Here is a 20,661-nt window from a genome sequence, read left to right on the forward strand (position 1 = left end):
TATGGTGTGCCTTGAGAGTTTGGCTTTAACTTTAGGTGCGCCTTGGGTGAAAAAAGTTTGAAAACTGCTGTTCTAAATAGTCAAAACCTTAAGCTTATGGCTACTTTATACCTGATATCTGCAGACAGAGGTGGTTTTACATTCAGAGGCCCCAAGCATAAAGCAATATGAGGGCTTTTGCTATTTTCTTGAAGCAATAATTGTGAGAAAATATTTTGAAGTGACTTCAGTTAACAGCTAAACAAACTGTAAATATCTGTCTTTAACAAATGTAAATACTGGTCTTTATTAACTGTTAACATTTGCCTGTATATGCTGTAAGTACCTGTCTTTATTAGCTGTTGCTTGAGCATATGGACATTAATATAGTGTCTATAAAATAATATTTATCAGAGTATGGTCAAGACCATCTTTGTAAAGTGTATGAAGATAATTAGGTTATGAATTGGTGCAATTCAAATAAAGATTAATTTATCAACTAAACTGTCAATATTGGCTTTAATCAGCTGCAATTTGCCTTTTTCTACTTTAAATACAGACTTTAATCTGTAAAAATGGGCCAATATCAACTGTAAAGATCAGCCTTTATCTGTATATTTCTTCATATATAAGCAGTAAATACTGGCCATTATCAGCTGTAGTTATTAGCCTTCATTGACTGTATATGTGGGTCTATGTTGGCTGTAAATATCCACTTTTATGAGCCGTAAATATGTGTCTTAATTAGCTGCAAGTATTGCCCATTACCAGCTGTTTATATCAGCACATCTGCTTTAATGAGTTGTAAATATTTGTCCTTATCAACTGCAAATACTGACCTTTGTCAGCTGTAAATATAGGCATTTTTCAATTAATATTTGCCTTAACAGGCTTTAATTATTGGCCTTTATTAGATGTTGCTTGAGCACACGGTGATTAACACTGGATCTTTGTAATAAATCCAAGAGTGTGGTCTCAGTAAAGCATCTTGATTTGATTCCGTTCTGAATTGCTATAGAAATAAAGATGATTTATTGATTAACTGAGCTATCAATATTGGCCATAACAGTTGCAATCTGCCCTTTTCAACTTCAATACTGACTTAAAACAGCTGTAAATATTTGTCTTTATCAATTGTAAATATCTAAACTACAAAATGTGTTTCAAGTAGTAAAGTTTTAGGTTTTAAGTACATTTATTTATCAACTTTGATATGGGGATCAGCTAAACTGCATTTGTAAATAGTGGTATGTCAGATATCGACAAAAATCTAAGATTCTGAATCCCCACAAATGACAAATTTTACTATAATATCGGCTTTTCTAATCTGAGATTTCATGGTGAAATGGATTACAATGGTGGGGGTCTATCCTTAAAAGGGACATATTTAACCCTTTAAATACAAGTTTATATCAGTCTCAGAGGTCCCCAAAACATGCCTGTGAGGACTGCCACTGAAAAAAACTCCAGTATTGGATTTTAAAAACCCCTCTGTTTCAGACCTGCTCAGACCCAGCTGTTTCTGTGTCTGTGGCTTTAAATGTTAATGAGCTGTCTGACTCCGCCCCTCCTAGGAAATGGATGTGGCTAAATAAAAGTGACTCTCCTGATCCTCCTCTCAGATCTGTAGAGGAGGGCGGAACTTTCTTCCAAATGGCATGGCCAAATGAACCTGGGGGCGGGGCTAACTCCCCACATGACATCATGAGGGGAAAATCTTAGAATGGCTTGTTTCAGCACACATTTTCTGAAAAGTGGAGAAAGACAGGGGGGATGGAATGGATTTTTCTAGTACTTGGGGGGATTGTGGACAGGCCAGGGGCACATATTTTTGTTAGAAAAGCCTGAAAAGGTCATTTTAGCATAGTATGTCCCCTCTAAAAAAACCCTAGCCTTTACATCCAATTGTCTCTTCACGTCCTCAGTTTCAGCGCTCTATTTCAACTCTGTATAAACATGAATAAACATAATTATTCATTAGAATTACTCCTGAAAACCATTAAAGAAATCCAACAGTTCACATCTCTTTCTTTGCAATTTATTGCTTATATAAACGCTCTCTAAACAATTTTTGGTAAAAATAAAATCTATCAATAATAATCATAAATAAAATCATCACAATGACTTTTACATGACATTATATTGCACAATTATAAGCCTCAACAAGAATCACAGAACACATGTGTTGTTGCTCAGGTTGTGTGTAGGAGGAATGTTCAGAGGTCCGCGGGCGATGTCACACGCTGTTGCCTTCAGACGACCATGAAACCGTGAACTATGACGTCTGTGCTGGACCGAGTCAGGGTCTTCGACTGTCAGCCATAAAACTGACAAACAAACAATCAGGTGGTTCTGTTTAGCAGATTCATACCCTGCCCTGTGATCTACAGACCGCCATTGTCAGCGCAGGGACAGAGCAGCTAGTTTTGGTCCTGTTGTGGTACAGATCTGGAGTAACAGGTCACAGAAGTCCGCTTAGTTCTCATGTTAATGTGAACTATCAGATCTGATCCAAATATGAAGACAAACGACTAAATAGGAAGACTCCACGTGGTTTCTCCCCGCTCAGACAGAAAAGATCTGTACCACAACAAAGTCAAACATCAGCCTGGTGTCAGCCCAGCGTTTCTTCATTTCACAGCAAAGTTTGACCATCTGCCCTCTGTCTAAGCTTAAACCAAAAGGCCGTCTCACTGTCTAGCTTGGCAGTTTGATTGATCAGCTACAGAAAGGCCAAAAGGATCCAGAGACTCCGTGTGTCTGTGTGAGTTCAGATGTTCACCTCCGCGCTGAGTTCAGGGCACAGTTCCTTGAGTAACATCTCCATCAACACCTGAGGGGGGAGGAAGAAAATACATTTTTATTTAGTCAGGAGTGCAAATCAAAACCGTCCATACATTTTCTTCTGCTTATTCTGAGCCGTGGTGGCAGCAGGCTAAGCAAGCTAGTCCAGACATTCCTCTATCCAGTGACATTTTCCAGATCTTCCTGGGGGATTCCAAGGACATTCCCAGGCCACATGAGACATATAATCTCTACAGCAATCCTGGGTCTACCCCTAGGTCTCTGCCCAGTTGGACGCACCCAGAATACCTCCAATACCCTCCAGATATCTGAGCTTTTCTCAGCCCATCTCTAAGACCAAGCCCAGACACTAGGGCTGAACGATTTGAGAAAATAATCTAATTGCAATTTTTTCCCCTTATATTGTGATTGCGATTTAATATGCGATTACTTTAAGGTTCCTCATCTTATGTAATATTCAACAAACACAAGCAATAAATCATTCAATATTATAACCCATGCAATACTAGATAAATTAAACTGGGGATGAAAGCTTTGAAAAAAAAAGATCTAATTGTGATTTTTGGCTCTTATAGCAAATTTGCTAAAGATTGCTATACTAAAGGGATTATAATTTTTTTATGTTATTCTCATTTTGATCATGGAAATCATATCCACAAACAGGAAAAGTAGGATTTTACTAAAATATTTTGGAAAAAAAGACACCTGTATATTTGCACAATGTGTAGAGCATGAAATTTCTGCTGCAAAAAAATTTATGAAATTGGTATTTTAACACATTTCAGGTTGAAAAAATATTGCACTGTCTGCGATTTGAAAATTGCAGCCCCAGCCCTATCAGACACCCTCCCAAGGAATCACATTTCAACCATTTGAACCAATGATTTCATTCTTTCGGTCATTACCCAGAATCCAGGACCACAGGACTGAAGATTGACCAGTAAATAGAGAGCTTTGGCTTCAGGCTCAGCTCCCTCTTCACCACAACGGTCCAGTACAACATCTGCAATACTCCTGATGCTGCCTGTCGACCTCACAGTCCATTTAACCCTCACTGTGAACAAGACCCTGAGATACCTGAACTCCTTCACCTGGGGCAAAGACACCCTCTCCACCTAGAGGGAGCAATCCATCATTTTCTGGCAGAGAACCCTGGCCTCAGACTTGGAGGCTGACCCTCATCCTGACCCCTGGCTTAAGAAGCCAACAGAACCACATCATCTGCGAAAAGCAGAGATGAAATTCTGAGGTCAACCAACCGAAATACCTCCTCCCCCTTACTGCACCTCGACATCCTGTCCAAGAAAATCCCAAATACAATCGGAGAGAAGGAGCATTGGAGGTAAACACGCACCGGGAATATGTCCGACTTCGTGTCTAGGATGGGAGGCACAAAGTCGGACAGGTATCCTAAGCAATCAAAACATTAATAAAAAATCTGAGATTCTTCCCACATGTAGGTCATTTGGCCGAAACATCCAGCAAACACATCCACCCATCAGGCCAACAGACAAACAGAGAACAATAAATAACTAAATAACCATAAATACCATAAAACAAGCTCACAATTATTCAATCTAAAAAGCCACGGCTACTGGGATGAAACTGATTTTTAGTCTCTCTGTCCTGCAAGCTGGCAGACCGAATCTATGGAAGCAACTTAAACTCTGGAAGGCTGGGATCAGCAAAGACGGACCAACCAGCAGTTTTCCACAGACTCTGACAATACCCCACAGTCTGCTCTGATTTTTAATGTTGAGGGACTGAGTGATAAAACAGATTTGATAAAACAAGTGTAAAACTTTTTCAGAAAAGTGTTCTCATTAAAATTCTGTACTTCAGTAAAACGTGCATGCACTAATGGTGTTTTTACAGACAGCATCTGTTTGAAGCTCAAAAATTAATTTATTATCAATAACAGTCCCCAGGTCTTCATAACGCTGCACACCCTCTGCCTGGTTGTAAATCAGAGCAGGAGACATGATGGAAGGAGTGTTCCTGAAATCACCACCATTTCTTTGGTCTTAGAGGTTTTAATACTCAGGACTTACACCACTCAGCAAATTAAGGAACAACTGGGTTTCACATTTCAAAGGGAGATATTTCACATCCAAGTGGGAAAAAAAAACCATAGACCACAGGTGTCAAACTCAAGGCCCAGGGGCCAAATCCGGCCCGCAAGGTCATATCATATTTGTATTCTAACTGGCCCACCAGTATGAGGTCTGCTGATTTTACTAGTATAAGTTGTTAAGCCATAAAAAATCTGAAAAAGTAAAGAGAAAGAAAGATTTCATAAAAATGTCAAGAATGTGGGGGAAAAAAATAATTTGTGCTTTATTTCATGTTTTCAATGTTGCATCTCAAGAACACCAGTATGAGGTCTGCTGATTTTACTAGTATAAGTTGTTATAGCCATTAAAATTTATCTGAAAAATTTTAAAGAGAAAGAAAGACTTTCTTTTCATAAAAATTCCATATTTGACATTTAAAATAATTTGTACTTTCAATGTCATATTTCAATGTTGCATCTCCAAATTTTGAATTTAAATGATATTTTTAATTTTTTTAGTCACTGTTTTGAATTCTCAAATTTTGACATTTGCAACTCCTAATTTTTTTTTAATCCCATATTTTGACTTTTAAACTCTTGATTTCAATTTTTCTCATATTTTGACATTTTAAGTCATATGTTGACCCTTTCAACTTCTTACTTTGGCTTTTTCATTCCATATTTTGACATTTAAAATTCATAATTTTTACTTTCAATGTCATATTTCGACCTTTTACACTCCAAATTTTGAATTTAAATGATATTTTTAATTTTTTTTAGTCACTGTTTTGAATTCTAGCTCAAATTTTGACATTTGCAACTCCTAATTTTTTGCTTTTTAATCCCATATTTTGACTTTTAAACTCTTGATTTCAATTTTTTCTCATATTTTGACATTTTAAATTCATAATTTTTACTTTTATATCATATTTTGACCTTTTACAGTCCAAATTTTTTATTTAAATGATGTTTTTAATTGTTTTAGTCACTATTTTGAATTTTAGTTCATATTTTGACATTTGAAACTCCTAATTTTTGGCTTTTAAGCCCATATTTTTAACTATCAGATGCACAATTTAAAATTTTAAGTCATATATTGACTTTTAAACCCATGATTTCAAATTTGATCTCATATTTTGACCTTTCAAACTTATGACTGCAACTTTTTCCTCATATATTTACTCTTTTAAAACATTATTTTTCTATTTTTAATATTGTCTTCTGATCTTCTGAACCAATAAGATGGAATTTTTATCACAGATTGTGAGCCTTTAAACTTATCATTTTTACTTTTTGAATTTCCAAATGATTTATCATCCATGCTGTTTTTTCGTATTTTATTACTGGTGAAATGAGGTTATGGTTAAATGTTGATCCTGTTAGGCCCTCAGGTTAGTCCTAAATCCAGAATCCGGCCCCTGCTGTGACTGAGTTTGACACCCCTGCAACAGACAGTATTTGTGAAGCACAGAACCGTCCAAAAAATCCTAGAAGGTGATTGGACAACGTTCTGTCAAATTATTCACAGGCCAAAAAGAATCACAAAGCATAAGACAACGGAGACATGCAGCATCGCAGAGGAGCTCCACTGGACTCTACTGTCTTCACCATCAGTGGAGCCTGAGTCAGGAGAAAAGCAAAACCACCTTTTCAACCTTCATTGCTGTTCTTGTTCTGCCTAAATTAAAAAATGCTGCCCTGCTCTGATGAAGTGAGCTGCATCCATGCTGACCTCCTCACCAGCAGCCATTGTTTACATTGTTGTTTCAGTAACTTCTAGCTCTACGTCTGGAGTAATGTTATACCCAGGTGTACACCCAGCTGGTGCCCTGATGTTTTACATCGTCTGTGTCATTCTTACATAGAGAAGATGTTTGTTGGCACTAGCTTCCTGCAGGGCGTTGAAGATCTTGATGATGCCATAGCGGGCGTTCTGCTGGCCAACTAGATTTGCTAGTGCATCTAAAGGAAGAAAAAAATCAGAGTGAGACGACGTAAAAGAATGAAATATACAGGAGGATGAACAGGAAACGCGCTCCTCCCACCTGGGATGTTGTCAAGTAGTTTCTGCTGAGCCCGCTCCTTCGTTTCACTGCGCTCAGGATCGGTTCGGACTTTGACGTGTGGCGCCAACTTCCCATTTGGCCAGAATGTGTCTCTGAACACCGTGATGTAGCACACCAGCATCTGCTCACAGAAGATCCAGTTCACCGTGTCCCGGATCTGTCTAAAAGGAGGCAGAGGGAACGTTAGGCTGATCTCTAAACAGAGAAGTTAAAGAGAAGACGTAGTTTTAAACTCTGTCACTACAGGACAGAGATAGAGCTCAGTTTGTCTCAGTCCTAGACTCCTCTAGACTCTGGTCTCAGTCCTAGACTCCTCTAGACTCTGGTCTCAGTCCTAGACTCCTCTAGACTCTGGTCTCAGTCCTAGACTCCTCTAGACTCTGGTCTCAGTCCTAGACTCCTCTAGACTCTGGTCTCAGTCCTAGACTCCTCTAGACTCTGGTCTCAGTCCTAGACTCCTCTAGACTCTGGTCTCAGTCCTAGACTCCTCTAGACTCTGGTCTCAGTCCTAGACTCCTCTAGACTCTGGTCTCAGTCCTAGACTCCTCTAGACTCTGGTCTCAGTCCTAGACCCCTCTAGACTCTGGTCTCAGTCCTAGACTCCTCTAGACTCTGGTCTCAGTCCTAGACCCCTCTAGACTCTGGTCTCAGTCCTAGACTCTGGTCTCAGTCCTAGACTCCTCTAGACTCTGGTCTCAGTCCTAGACTCCTCTAGACTCTGGTCTCAGTCCTAGACTCCTCTAGACTCTGGTCTCAGTCCTAGACTCCTCTAGACTCTGGTCTCAGTCCTAGACTCCTCTAGACTCTGGTCTCAGTCCTAGACTCCTCTAGACTCTGGTCTCAGTCCTAGACTCCTCTAGACTCTGGTCTCAGTCCTAGACTCCTCTAGACTCTGGTCTCAGTCCTAGACTCCTCTAGACTCTGGTCTCAGTCCTAGACTCCTCTAGACTCTGGTCTCAGTCCTAGACCCCTCTAGACTCTGGTCTCAGTCCTAGACCCCTCTAGACTCTGGTCTCAGTCATAGACTCTGGTCTCAGTCCTAGACTCCTCTAGACTCTGGTCTCAGTCCTAGACTCCTCTAGACTCTGGTCTCAGTCCTAGACTCCTCTAGACTCTGGTCTCAGTCCTAGACTCCTCTAGACTCTGGTCTCAGTCCTAGACTCCTCTAGACTCTGGTCTCAGTCCTAGACCCCTCTAGACTCTGGTCTCAGTCCTAGACTCCTCTAGACTCTGGTCTCAGTCCTAGACCCCTCTAGACTCTGGTCTCAGTCCTAGACTCCTCTAGACTCTGGTCTCAGTCCTAGACTCCTCTAGACTCTGGTCTCAGTCCTAGACTCCTCTAGACTCTGGTCTCAGTCCTAGACTCCTCTAGACTCTGGTCTCAGTCCTAGACTCCTCTAGACTCTGGTCTCAGTCCTAGACTCCTCTAGACTCTGGTCTCAGTCCTAGACTCCTCTAGACTCTGGTCTCAGTCCTAGACTCCTCTAGACTCTGGTCTCAGTCCTAGACTCTAGACTCTGGTCTCAGTCCTAGACTCCTCTAGACTCTGGTCTCAGTCCTAGACCCCTCTAGACTCTGGTCTCAGTCCTAGACTCCTCTAGACTCTGGTCTCAGTCCTAGACTCCTCTAGACTCTGGTCTCAGTCCTAGACTCCTCTAGACTCTGGTCTCAGTCCTAGACTCCTCTAGACTCTGGGCTCAGTCCTAGACACTGGTCTCTGGTCTCAGTCCTAGACACTCTAGACTCTGGTCTCAGTCCTTGATTCTAGACTCTGGTCTCAGTCCTTGATTCTAAACTCTGGTCTCAGTCCCAGAGTCCTCTAGACTCTGGTCTCAGTCCTAGACTCCTCTAGACTCTGGTCTCAGTCCTAGACTCCTCTAGACTCTGGTCTCAGTCCTAGACTCCTCTAGACTCTGGTCTCAGTCCTAGACTCCTCTAGACTCTGGTCTCAGTCCTAGACTCCTCTAGACTCTGGTCTCAGTCCTAGACTCCTCTAGACTCTGGTCTCAGTCCTAGACTCCTCTAGACTCTGGTCTCAGTCCTAGACTCCTCTAGACTCTGGTCTCAGTCCTAGACTCCTCTAGACTCTGGTCTCAGTCCTAGACTCTAGACTCTGGTCTCAGTCCTAGACTCCTCTAGACTCTGGTCTCAGTCCTAGACTCCTCTAGACTCTGGTCTCAGTCCTAGACTCCTCTAGACTCTGGTCTCAGTCCTAGACTCCTCTAGACTCTGGTCTCAGTCCTAGACTCCTCTAGACTCTGGTCTCAGTCCTAGACTCCTCTAGACTCTGGTCTCAGTCCTAGACTCCTCTAGACTCTGGTCTCAGTCCTAGACTCTAGACTCTGGTCTCAGTCCTAGACTCCTCTAGACTCTGGTCTCAGTCCTAGACTCCTCCATTTTTATTGAGTCCTGTAATTTTTCACTTCCTGCTCACTTCCTGATACTCGTTCCAGGTCAGTTCTCTCCTCTTTTACTCATATATTGGTCATTTTGTAAATAAAACAGAAACAAATGCTGTTTTTCTTGAACTTACTTGTTGATAGTTCGTCCAAATGTCACCTGGACTAGTGCAATAAGAGTCTTCCTCACCCACTTAAACACTGAAAACAAAGACAGAGAGAGAGGAGAGAGACAGTGATCACCACAGCAGACATGAAGATCATGTTGTCTGTTGTCTCGTATTTCAGGAGACTCCTGGCTCCTCCGTGTCGCCTCTGTCTCTTTAATCATTTAAAAAAGAGTACTGAACCAAACCCACTCACTTCCTCTGAGTTCAAAGATCTCTCCTATGAGCATAAAGCAGGGTTCAGCCAGAGCGTCTTTCCTTCCATCAACTTCATCACCGTAGTCTGACAGGTCACTGTCTTCATCAGCCTCCTCCTGGAAACACCAAGAATACCAGTCACTCACGGCCTACACAGACTAGAGCTCAGCCTCAGTGACAGTTTATTAACGCTGTAGAGATTCATGAATGTGTACCTCAGTATGAGAGAAGAAATCTCCAGGTAACCTCTCCAGGAAGGAGGCCAGAGAGAAGGAGGATTTCTTCTGGATTGACATCACCTTAAAAAATAAAACACAAATCTCACAATAAAACAATTTTAATGAAGTTTACCCCGATGAATAAAGATTAAAGTATAAATACAGGGCCACAAACCATATAAGAGACCCTCTGATTGGTCTGCTGATCTACCAATCAGAGAGCTTTCCTCATACAAACCAAGTCACTTCCAGTTAGACTCATTTTCACCTTGATAAGTCTCTTCAGTGTCACGTGTAAACTGTGACCTTACTTTGGTTCTTCAGCACTGTTAAACCATGTTTGAGGTGTCTGCAGGAACAATTCCTAATATCCAGACCATAAAACCAAACATTTAAAGACAACGATACCTTGAGATGCTCGGGGGACGGGCTGAGGAACGCGTAGAGAGCCTCTGACTGGCACAATCGCTCATCTGTCAGCAGACGCTGAAACCACACAAAGACAAAACGTTAGCATCGTCCAGCAGGCAGTACAGATGGAGTAAGACATTAGCAGCAATACATTACTAGCAGAACAGAGCCCTGGGTGCTTCTCTCTGGTGTTTCAGCCCTGCTGTGATTGAGTTTGACACCCTGCTCTAAGCTAATTGTTGCAAGCCTATATCCGTTACGACCAATCAGTTGCTCATAAATATCACCTTTTTATCTTTTAAATTCAGGCATTATTGAACTCTAAACAAACTGGTTCCAAACCTTTCTCCTCAGAACCCCCCCCTCAGACCAACAGGAATTAAAAGTCGCACACCACTGTCAAAAATCAACACTGACATTAACTGTTCACTGATTGATTTTGTAAATTTCAAACAACTTAAAGTCACTGCTTAATGTGTGTTTCTTGGCGGCTAAAAGATTATTTGCTCAGTGTGTCTCAGTGGTTGAAAGGAATGACCCTTTTCTTGCTCTTGAAAACATCAGTTATTTTACAACGAACAAACTCGACAAGTTTTGGTCAATAAAGAGATGTTTAAAAAAAAGCTGTTTCACTGATAAACCCTTAGAACAGTGATCATCCCGCCACAGCTTCCCATCCGGCCCTCAGAAGATTATTAAATTCAGAAAATTTGAGAGTGATAAATAAGCATGCAATATTTTTTTAAAGGTATATATTTTATGCCTTTATTGATAGAGGACTGTAGATAGAATAATAAACAGGAATGAGAGAGTGGGGTGGAGACATGCAGGAAAGGAGCCGCCGACTTGAACCTGGCCTACCTGCGTACACGACCCGCCAGGCCATTTGCACCCCAGCATTCCACTGTTTAACTTTTTTCTTTACACTTTAAATAAAACATTCAGTCCAGCAACTTATCAAACAAGATGCACACATGTATAGTTGGCACAGAAAACGTATACTTAACTGTCTTATCTTGATTAAAGCTGTGGTTTTTGACATCAACTTTCCAAGCAAGTCTCTTTGAGGATGCAATTTCCCTTTCTGAGAATCTACACTGAAGATCTGTTTCCTCACTGTGTTTTTGGCCAACCATGACATATCATTAGTATCAAACTTAGTAATGGGCATCATGAGGGGTCCAGAAATATGTGGCAAAAATATTTCAATCGCCCCCTTGTGGCTGGCTGCAGTATAGGTGATAGGGACTGATCTTAAAAGGCTCAAAAGTTCTGTTAATTTTTGAAGGACATAATATTTTTAAAAGAAAATATTACTCAGACCAAAATATTGATTTTTATTGTCGTTAATTTCAAGTCCAGCACCTGTTAAGAAAAATCTGGCCCTTGTGCAAATGGAGTTGATGACCTCCGCCCTAGAAAAAGGCCTTCACATGTTTTTATCATAAAACCTTGGTATAAACTCTTTAATAGGTGTGCAATAATGATTTTAGTTCTCATGCAAACTCTCATTTCAACAATCTTGGAGCCAAAAAAACCCTGCACTCCCTAGATCTTTGGCGCCCCCTAGACCTCAGGTTGGGAGCCAGACTCCACCCAGCAGATGCTGGCTGAGATTTCCCTCTCACCAGTCAGCAGCAAAGTCATCAGGACACTGTTGGCATGTTTACCTGGAGAAAGGCATTGAGCTGCGTTTTGCTCTTGTCCAAGAATTTCTGATCGATGGACTTGAAAGGAAGTTTACTGATGGACGGCAGCTGGAGTTTTTTCAACGATGGGAAACACTGAGAGGACAGAAAGATTAAAATATACGATCAACAAGTAATAGATTTACCACAGTACAGTCATCAAAAACTAAACAGTTCACTATATAATCTGTACCAATTCATTTTAGAGAGGAAGATAATAAAGGCAGAGAATATTTATGGACTCCTACTCCAGAGATGGAGATTGGTGCAAACATGCAAAGTAAAAATGAAAAAGTCGGAGGAATTAAAAAATCAGTAAGCGTACGAATATGAAAACAAACAAAAGCAAAGAGAAAACATCATTTAAGTTATCTAGCTCACATATAAGCAGTTGAGGACATGCAAACTCTTTAGTATGAGTTTAACAGCCTTTAATGTGTGCAGTCTGAATAAATCCATTATCAGATCAGTGACGGTGGTTTTAACAGCCTTTGTAAAGCACTAATGCACAGATGTACTGTTTGCTAACAGTGGGAGGGGAATTTGAGCAGTCAGAAAAGCCAGAGCACTTTGAGTGTTAATGCAGAAAACATTTAATTCACTCCTGACTGATGCTAGCACAGAAAGGGTTTCCTCTGGAGGCGCTGCTTTGGCGTTACCTCGGTGAGCTTGCGGTGCAGCATCTGAAACTCGGTGAGTTTCCTCTGAACGCTCCAGCGACTGTTTTCTGTCTCCTCTCCTTCCGTCAGGCTGACACAAACACTGTAAGAAGCTACCGTCTCACCACCTTCTTCTGTGGCCTGGAACAGTCACACACATAAACACATTATCAACACAAGCTTTTCACTGCAGAGACAAAGACAAGGACCATGACAGCGTTTTCATATGAGGAACACAAGTCTCATGCAGCGGTTCACAACTGGACTAGTGTCAGGACCAGGGCTGCACGGTTTGCAAAAATAATCTGATTGCAATTTTTTTCCCGTTTTGCAATTGCAATTTAAAATGCGATTATTATTAGGCTCTTCAACTTGTGCATTTTTCAACAAATTCAAGTAATAAATCATTCTATATCATAACCTACATTCAGTCAGGAACATTCATACATTTAATCATTTTATTATGCAGTTTAACTTGTCGGAGAATGCTCTGCTCTAAAGATGCTCCCTGGGTTAGTCAGCACCACGCTTTGACTTTCCAGAAAGCACATGACTAGATGCTCCCATATGTATGGAAACATAAATGACAATATCTATTGAAGACAATTAAATTATTTCAGAAGCAATTAATCCATCGTAGCATGAATCTGAATATGAGGGTGCAACTAGCTTTAAGTTATAATGGAGGCAGCTGGGGTGGAGGAGGTGAGGCTGGCTATGAGCTGACTGCAGCTGGGGGTATGACTTCTGTCAATATTAGAATTAACTAGTTATTTTTGCTCATATTGCAAATTTGATACCAATTGATTTGTTGAAGGGGATTATCATTTTTAATTCACTTATTTTGACGAAAACAAAACAGATATAAAACAAGAAAAGAAGGAGTTTTGTTAAGCATTTCTTTTTAAGTGACACTTGAATGTTTGCACATTTTAAGTTGAAGAAATACTGCACCATCTGTGACTTGTAAATTGCAGTAGGCCATATTGCAATTTAATCTAATTAGCCATTAATTGCCCAGCCTTAGTCAGGACCCACCAACACTTCATTAAAGACAGATCATCACCTAATGTCTTCAGTTTTTCAATTGTAACAAAATAAAAGCACATCTTAAACTATTTGCTGCAGGTTTTTTTCCAGGCACAAATCTGAGACCTGCTGAAAATAGCTTTATGACTCACCAGCTGAGAATTGAGGGTTTGATGGAAATGCATGCAGATTAATCTGTTTTAGGGTTGGGCAATTAGTCGCAAATTAGATTAAATAGCAATATGGCCTAGTGCAATTTACAAATCGCAGAAAGTGCAATATTTTTTAACTTGAAATATGTCAAATTTCCAGTTTGATGCATTAATTTTTTTTTGCAGGAGCAGAACTTTTGTGCACATTTCGCAAACATTTTGGATTATTATTTTAGAATAGATGTCATCTAGAGCATTTTATCATGACCTGGTTTTAATCAGCAATGTTTTATTTAAAATTTTAATGTCAGTTTTTTAATATATTTTTGTGGACTGTGTCTTGAATTGTGAACTACTGTTGTCGCTTTTGTCGCGGTGATGCTGTTCTCCTGCCTGCACGGCAAATTTACCCTTTTGGGTACTAATAAAGAACCTTGAGCATTCAAGTTTCAAATGTTTTAGAATGGTGTACAATAATCCTCCTTTTTGGTTTTTATGCATGTTTTTCTTAATCAAACCGAGAATAGCATTAATTGATAATACCTATCCAATAATGCAATTGATATCAAATTTGCAGCAAGAACAAAATCAACTGCAATTAGATAAGATTTTTAAAATCTTCATAAGTTGAGGAACTCTCATAATAATTGCATATTGAATGGCCATTGCAATATTGGGCAAGAAAATCGCAATTTGATTATTTTTGCAAATTGTTAAGCCCTAATCTGTTGTTTGTTTCCTGCAGTTTTTACTCTAGCACATATTTTAGATTCAGTCTTTCGAAGAAAACGCTGAAGTTTTAGTCCCCTTTAAAGTAAAATTTAATGTCAGCGTTTCAGAAAACGTCATATCTGCAAAAATATTTGAATGAGTTTGGACGTAACACTCTAAAAGTTCAGATCAACCTCCTGTCTCCATGGTGAAACTACACCATGACCACAGAACCAGAGCTAACTTTTCATCATAACTGAGGACAGAGCTTTCATATAGCTGGTGCAACAGGCTGAAGGATGTTAGGAAATCTTCTGTTGTTGTTCTGTTTGAGGGATCCATGGTGATTGGACGTAAATGCTGTGAGGCCTCTGGCTGAAACTTCAACCTACTTTTCTAAAGCATTGATTGAGGACACGTCTCTCTTTTTCTGCCTTGTTTTTTGGTATTGGTAGCGTTTATTGTTTTAATAATAAAAACATATATGACATTGAAATCAGACCCTCACCTCTGCAGCAGTGATGGTTGCCTTCCAGTGTCCGAGGTTCTCACACCACCAGTCAGTCCTGCTGATGTGCCGCTGGAGTTCACTGTGTTCTTTCTCCATTGCGCCGATCTCCTCCTTTAGTTTGGTCACGATCTACAAACACACAAGGAAGAGGGCTCAAACCAGCGGACAAAGACTGATAAATGACTGAACCACACAGGGATGAATACCTGACAAGCATTCAGAGTGAAACACGGCTGATCTTTGGTTGTTTTTGAACATTTAAATGATTCATGGCAGATCACTTTTTAAAGATCATTCAGTTTTTAAATCCACCACAAATGAGAGGACAACTCCAAACTTCACTGAAGTTCAGGGATGAACAACTATAAGATCTAGATCAGTGGTTCTCAACTAGTGGGCCCAGACCCAAAAGTGGGTCATGAAGCCCTTTTCAGTGGGTTGCAGATGTGTGCCTGGGAAAAAATTGCACCAAATTGTCTCTGAGACTCTAGAAAACTTGCATGTTTTGTCCCGTTTCATTGTTTTGTTACACTTTTTGTAGTGTCTTAGGCCAAGCTCTACTATTTTTTTAATAAAATACATCTGATTAACCAAAAACATCTCCAAAAATTGGGTCTCAACTCTCCTTGAGGAGTTGTTGGTGGGTCCCAGGACCCAAACAGTTGAGAATCACTGGTCTGGATCATCAGTTACCAACCAGGGCCAAAGATTTCAGGGGGGGCGCGGGACCCTGTCTGCTCTGACATTGTCAAAATAAATAAATAAATATATATTTTTTAATTATTTCTAGAAACAAAATATGATGGGGGCAACCTTATATATAACAAATGAAGAGGATGTGTTCATGTTTGAGCAAAAGGAGATAACAAATATCAGAATTTTTGAGTTTATAAAGTTGTTTATTTGCCAGAAATCACTTCGTGTAATTTCCATGTTTATAAAGTCCTACATTTTGACATAAGGATCTCAAACTTTTCTAATCCTAAATTTACAACAAAAATCCAAAATTTATAACAAAACCCCTATATTTGCAACGGGTAGGTCGCCCCCTATTAAGCTTAAAAAAATAACAAGAAACCAAACTGATAATAGTGGTTAGATTTTCAACTTTAAAATCCCCAAATTCTGCGTTCATACATGTAGATTCACAACTTTCAATTGAAAAGAAAACATCTTAAATGTTCTCATAAATTAAACTTACTTTGAAATCTCAAAGACTCGAGAATCTTAAAGTTTTTCTTGAAAATTAAAAAATCTTCTTTATCATTACTTTTTAAGAGTGGCCCTAATACACTGTCATAATAATACATAGTTTATAAATACATCTTTTAGCAAGAACAGGTGTATGTAGGCCTATTACATTTGTATTTTGTCAATGAAACCATTAAACTGATGTTTAATTTTTCCAAGTGGGTCCTGGGGGCTCAGCTTTTCTTAAGCTACTTTCACACTGCCCCCCTTTTCCATGTCTATTATGCCTTCGTTCTGCAACGCCGTTCTGTATGAAAGCGACCGTTCCGCAATGGGGGTCAATCTCACCCCACCTCTGATCGGGATCGAGAGGTAGTATCAGAGCCGCAACAGACTTTTCCACAACGAGTGTGAAAGGACGTCACGGCATTCCGCAACGGCGAGTGTGTGTTGCTGTCTCCATAAATGGGATATTTAAAAACCAGCGCAGTTTAATCAAGTGGCTTTTCATCGGAGAAAACAACAGTGGGATAAAACCAAAAAATAATGTGGATTAACTGGAGAGACTGAGGTTAGAGAGCTGATCACATTCTGTACAGGAGAGGAGAGAGCAGACACATCTCTGCTCACAGCAGCGTCTGAAAAGTTCCATGATGTGTTCAAGTGAGCTCGGTACTCTGAAGTAAATACGTGCGCTGTGACACTGCTTAAAGTCAGGCCTCGAACTCAGAAAGATCATTGAAAGCAGCAGCTCAGGCAGTGGCTGCCATCTGATTACAGGACGCCGGGGTGTGTGTGTGTAAGCTCTGGTGTGCACGACTCTGTTACACCTTTGTGTGAATTGCTAATTGCAGAACAGAGACGGGAATTCCTTTTTGCCTTTATTGCAGAATCTCTGTGTAAAAACGGCTTTAGATATGAGCGGGTTGGGGGTGGGGGGCTAAGGAAAAAGGATGGGAACCACAGACCTATGGATCTATGTTTTATGCCTTTGGATCCCAACCTGGAGTCCAGGTTAGGATCCAAAGGCGGGCAATGAAGATCTCAGGGTGGGTAACAGGATCTGTCCGCTCTGAGGTTGTCATAATCAGATTTGCATACGTTAATTAAAGTTATGGTGAAAGACTTATTAAACAGTAAAATACAGAGATATTTTCAGAGGAGGAGTTTTAAAAATGAAACAGTTAAAACTGATGTGGAGTTGTGACAGCAATGCTCCTCTCTAGGGGGGCTCAGCTTCTCTTAGCTACATGTGGAGGGGGGGCAGAGAAAAAAGGATGGGAGCCTGTTTGATGCTGTGAGCCTCTGAGCGGTTGCTGCTATGACTTCAGGGTTTGTTTTTGTCACTGTCACTCGTAGTTTTTACCTTTTTGTCGGGTTTAGGGGCGTTCTGGATCGAGCCTAAGGCCTGTCGCTTGTACTCCAGTTTGTCATAGAGTTGGCAGAGCTTGGTAGCAGCGTAACTGGCCTGCTCATTGATTCCTTTACTGCCTTCATCACCCACTTCCTCTCCAACATCCAGACCCTGACACTAGAGAGAAATAACCGTTAGCATACTCAGACACACCTACAGATTCAAAAATAACTTATTCAGGATGTTAACCGGTCTGAAACGTTGTTTTTCTGACCCCTTCTTCCTTTTCCTCAGTGCTGCACTGTGATTGGCTGAGCTGCTCGTCTCGTCTAATCAGCCTCTCGTAGAGGTCAGACACCAGGAAGGAGGGGTAGTAACGCTCTCTCATCGTCTCAGCCACCTGGAGGAGGAGCAGAAGCGTTTTAGTACCAGAGAGCATTCAAACTGAAACAGTGAACATTTCTGTGGTGGTAAACGTTCCCTCCACATATATCTGGCCCTTACCTGCTCCTGTAGTCTCACAAACACCTGGGTTCCTCGGTTCCCCACCAGACTCTGCTGGATCTCCTTCAGGAGGAACTTTTCCACCGGGATCTCTCTGCTCTCCACAAAGAACTTCTGGTAGATTTCCCCGACGATCTGGGGAACTTCATTCTGTCGCAAATGAACAAACACATATCCAGTTACTGATGTGGTTTACTGACCTGCTAACACCTGCTAACAGGTAATAGCTCATATCCATGTAGCATGTCTCTGTGAATCCTTTAAATACGACTGGCTACAGCTGATTTTAGTGTATTCACCCTAAAATGTGCTTAAATCCTACCTTGTTAGCAGTTTTTAGTGTTTCCACCAGCTCCCAGAAACTGATCAGAGCTCTCTTATCCACTTTTTCCATGTAAACTCTGAAATGCTCCCTGTAACCTGGATTACACATGATGTCGTCAAACTGGAGAATCTGGAGAGGAAAAAGACAAAACCTCAGCTGTGTTCAGCTCACATATTTCGTCTACGAGTAGACTGCAGGTGTTTAGTTGTGCGGGTAATGTTGCTATCAGCAGGTTCTTGGTAGAGCTGGTCCTCATCTACCAGTCCTACCCTTTGACTCTGAGGCTCATCGCTGTCGTCAGCTCCTCCATCCTCGTTATTCTCATAGTTTGGTCCACCGAGGAGGCGGATCCGTTTCTCACATTGTTTCTTGGCTACAGTCAGCTGATTGATGTATCGTTTCATGTCCCGGGCCCTGAGCAGGTCTGCTTTCATGGCTGCTGACTCTTTACCTTTACGATCTGAGAGAAGCAAAAGCAACAGGTCAAAGAAAAGTCTGAAAAGATCTGGTCAAAAATTTACACAAGACAGCGACATTGCTGGTGAACAGCCAACCATTTAAACACCGTTCAGATTCTGACAGCATCGTAATCCCATTAGCATCGATATTACATCAGCCTGAGACAGAGACATGCACACCTGGAGGGCAGAAATCTTGTTATGTCACTTCCTCTCAGGTTCAGTCATCATTGTCAGTTACTGCCTAAAGGCAACCATTCAAGTTACTGAAACAGCCAAAAGGTCACGTATCTGACCTTCAGATGACCTTCAGTAAAATTAAAGCTGATTTGAGCTGTTAATGAAAGTGTCTGACAGTTAGCTCCTGTGGATTTGACTTTAATACATCTGACACCGTGTGTCTTAAATGATATATCTGTGTTTTTACCTTCAATAGTACTTAAAGTTCTGAAGTTTTGAAGAAAAAAAGACATTTCTTCTCTTGTATTTCAACCAGCAATGGGCGACCAAATGAGCTGGTCAGGGCTGGGAATGCCAGGTGTCCCCCGCTCTCCTGATCACGTCAGCATTAGACACACGGTCTAACAATAATACCCAAAGATGCACCCAAGATAAGTCATCACAAAGAAGTCCATCAGTCAACATCCAGACCTCACAACAGCGTAAGACCAGGAGGACCTGAATACTCTTCTAATAGGAAGGTAGAAATTTTAAAAATTACAATAAATTTACCAGTTTTTTTTTTGAGCTTCTGGAGATATGTTTTCATTTCCTGTGGCGTAGAAGCGGATGTCATCATCATGTGATTTGAAGTAGTATGGTCTGCTATGGTGACAACTCTAGCATGGTTTTTGGTTCATACTGTTTACTGCCAGCAGCTCGGTGTAAAGCTGCAGAGGTTCTGATATTTGTTTACCTGAATGCTCTCAGTCCCCTGTGTTGTGCCCTCTCTTTTAGGAGGTAAACAGGGGGGTCGTCCTGCCCTAACTACACTATTGTCTAAAAACAACTCAGCCAGTACATCCAGATCTCTTTTGGATCTCTTTAAACCCCCACGGTTTAGGAGAGTGGGGTTAGTCTGCCTTCAGTGTAGCTGCACCTATTATGAGGAATAATCTCCACAGCATGGCGAGGCTGCCCTCCCTGGTATCCTGCAGGGCTGGGCAGTAAATCCAAATTTAGATTAAATCACAATATGGCCTGCTGCAATTTTTAAATCAAAGGTGTAATATTTCTTTAACCTGAAATGTGTGCCAAAATACTGGTTTAAAACTTTTATGCAGCAGAGATGTTCTGCTCTACACTAGGGCTGAACGATTTGGGAAAATAATCAAATTGGATTTTTTTTTTTTTTACCCAATATTGTAATGAAATGCGATCATTCATTAAGTTCCTCATTTTATGTATATTCCAACAAACACAAGCAATGCATCATTCCCTATTTACAACCAACACAATAATAGACTAAACCAGGGCTGAACAATTTTGAAAAATACCTAACTGTGATGATTTTGAGTCGTATTGCAAGTTTGATATGAATTATTTTTATTTTAATAAGAAAGAGGTGTTAAAAAAAAGTAAGATTTTTTTGTAGACTATTCTAAAAATGGCACTTCAATGACTGTATAATTATGTAATGCATAACATCTCTGCTGAAAAAAATATTTTTAAACTGGTATTTTGACATAAATTCAGGTTAAAGAAATACACACACTGTAATTTAATCAAATTTTAAATTAAACTCAACACATCATGCAAACATTTAAGTGTAATCTTTTAGGGA

General features: G+C 40.5%; 1 protein-coding gene across 1 annotated transcript in view; it reads right to left on the reverse strand.

The window, feature by feature from the left end:
* Positions 1 to 2,003: 2,003 nt before the first annotated feature.
* Positions 2,004 to 20,661, reverse strand: part of snx25 (sorting nexin 25) — a 35,149-nt gene continuing 16,491 nt past the window's right edge. Inside the window, exons 8-22 of the mRNA XM_041797848.1 lie at positions 18,690 to 18,880; positions 18,418 to 18,549; positions 18,096 to 18,245; positions 17,866 to 17,991; positions 17,604 to 17,768; positions 15,044 to 15,175; positions 12,644 to 12,784; positions 11,967 to 12,080; positions 10,294 to 10,371; positions 9,883 to 9,966; positions 9,666 to 9,783; positions 9,437 to 9,503; positions 6,883 to 7,064; positions 6,699 to 6,799; positions 2,004 to 2,812 (exon numbers count right to left, since the gene is read on the reverse strand). Coding sequence (XP_041653782.1) covers positions 2,750 to 2,812; positions 6,699 to 6,799; positions 6,883 to 7,064; positions 9,437 to 9,503; positions 9,666 to 9,783; positions 9,883 to 9,966; positions 10,294 to 10,371; positions 11,967 to 12,080; positions 12,644 to 12,784; positions 15,044 to 15,175; positions 17,604 to 17,768; positions 17,866 to 17,991; positions 18,096 to 18,245; positions 18,418 to 18,549; positions 18,690 to 18,880 — 1,844 coding nt within the window. The 3' untranslated portion in view covers positions 2,004 to 2,749. The remainder of the gene's footprint in view (positions 2,813 to 6,698; positions 6,800 to 6,882; positions 7,065 to 9,436; positions 9,504 to 9,665; positions 9,784 to 9,882; positions 9,967 to 10,293; positions 10,372 to 11,966; positions 12,081 to 12,643; positions 12,785 to 15,043; positions 15,176 to 17,603; positions 17,769 to 17,865; positions 17,992 to 18,095; positions 18,246 to 18,417; positions 18,550 to 18,689; positions 18,881 to 20,661) is intronic.

Source organism: Cheilinus undulatus, linkage group 10, assembly GCF_018320785.1.
Source record: "Cheilinus undulatus linkage group 10, ASM1832078v1, whole genome shotgun sequence".
NCBI classification, from domain to species: Eukaryota; Metazoa; Chordata; class Actinopteri; order Labriformes; family Labridae; genus Cheilinus; species Cheilinus undulatus.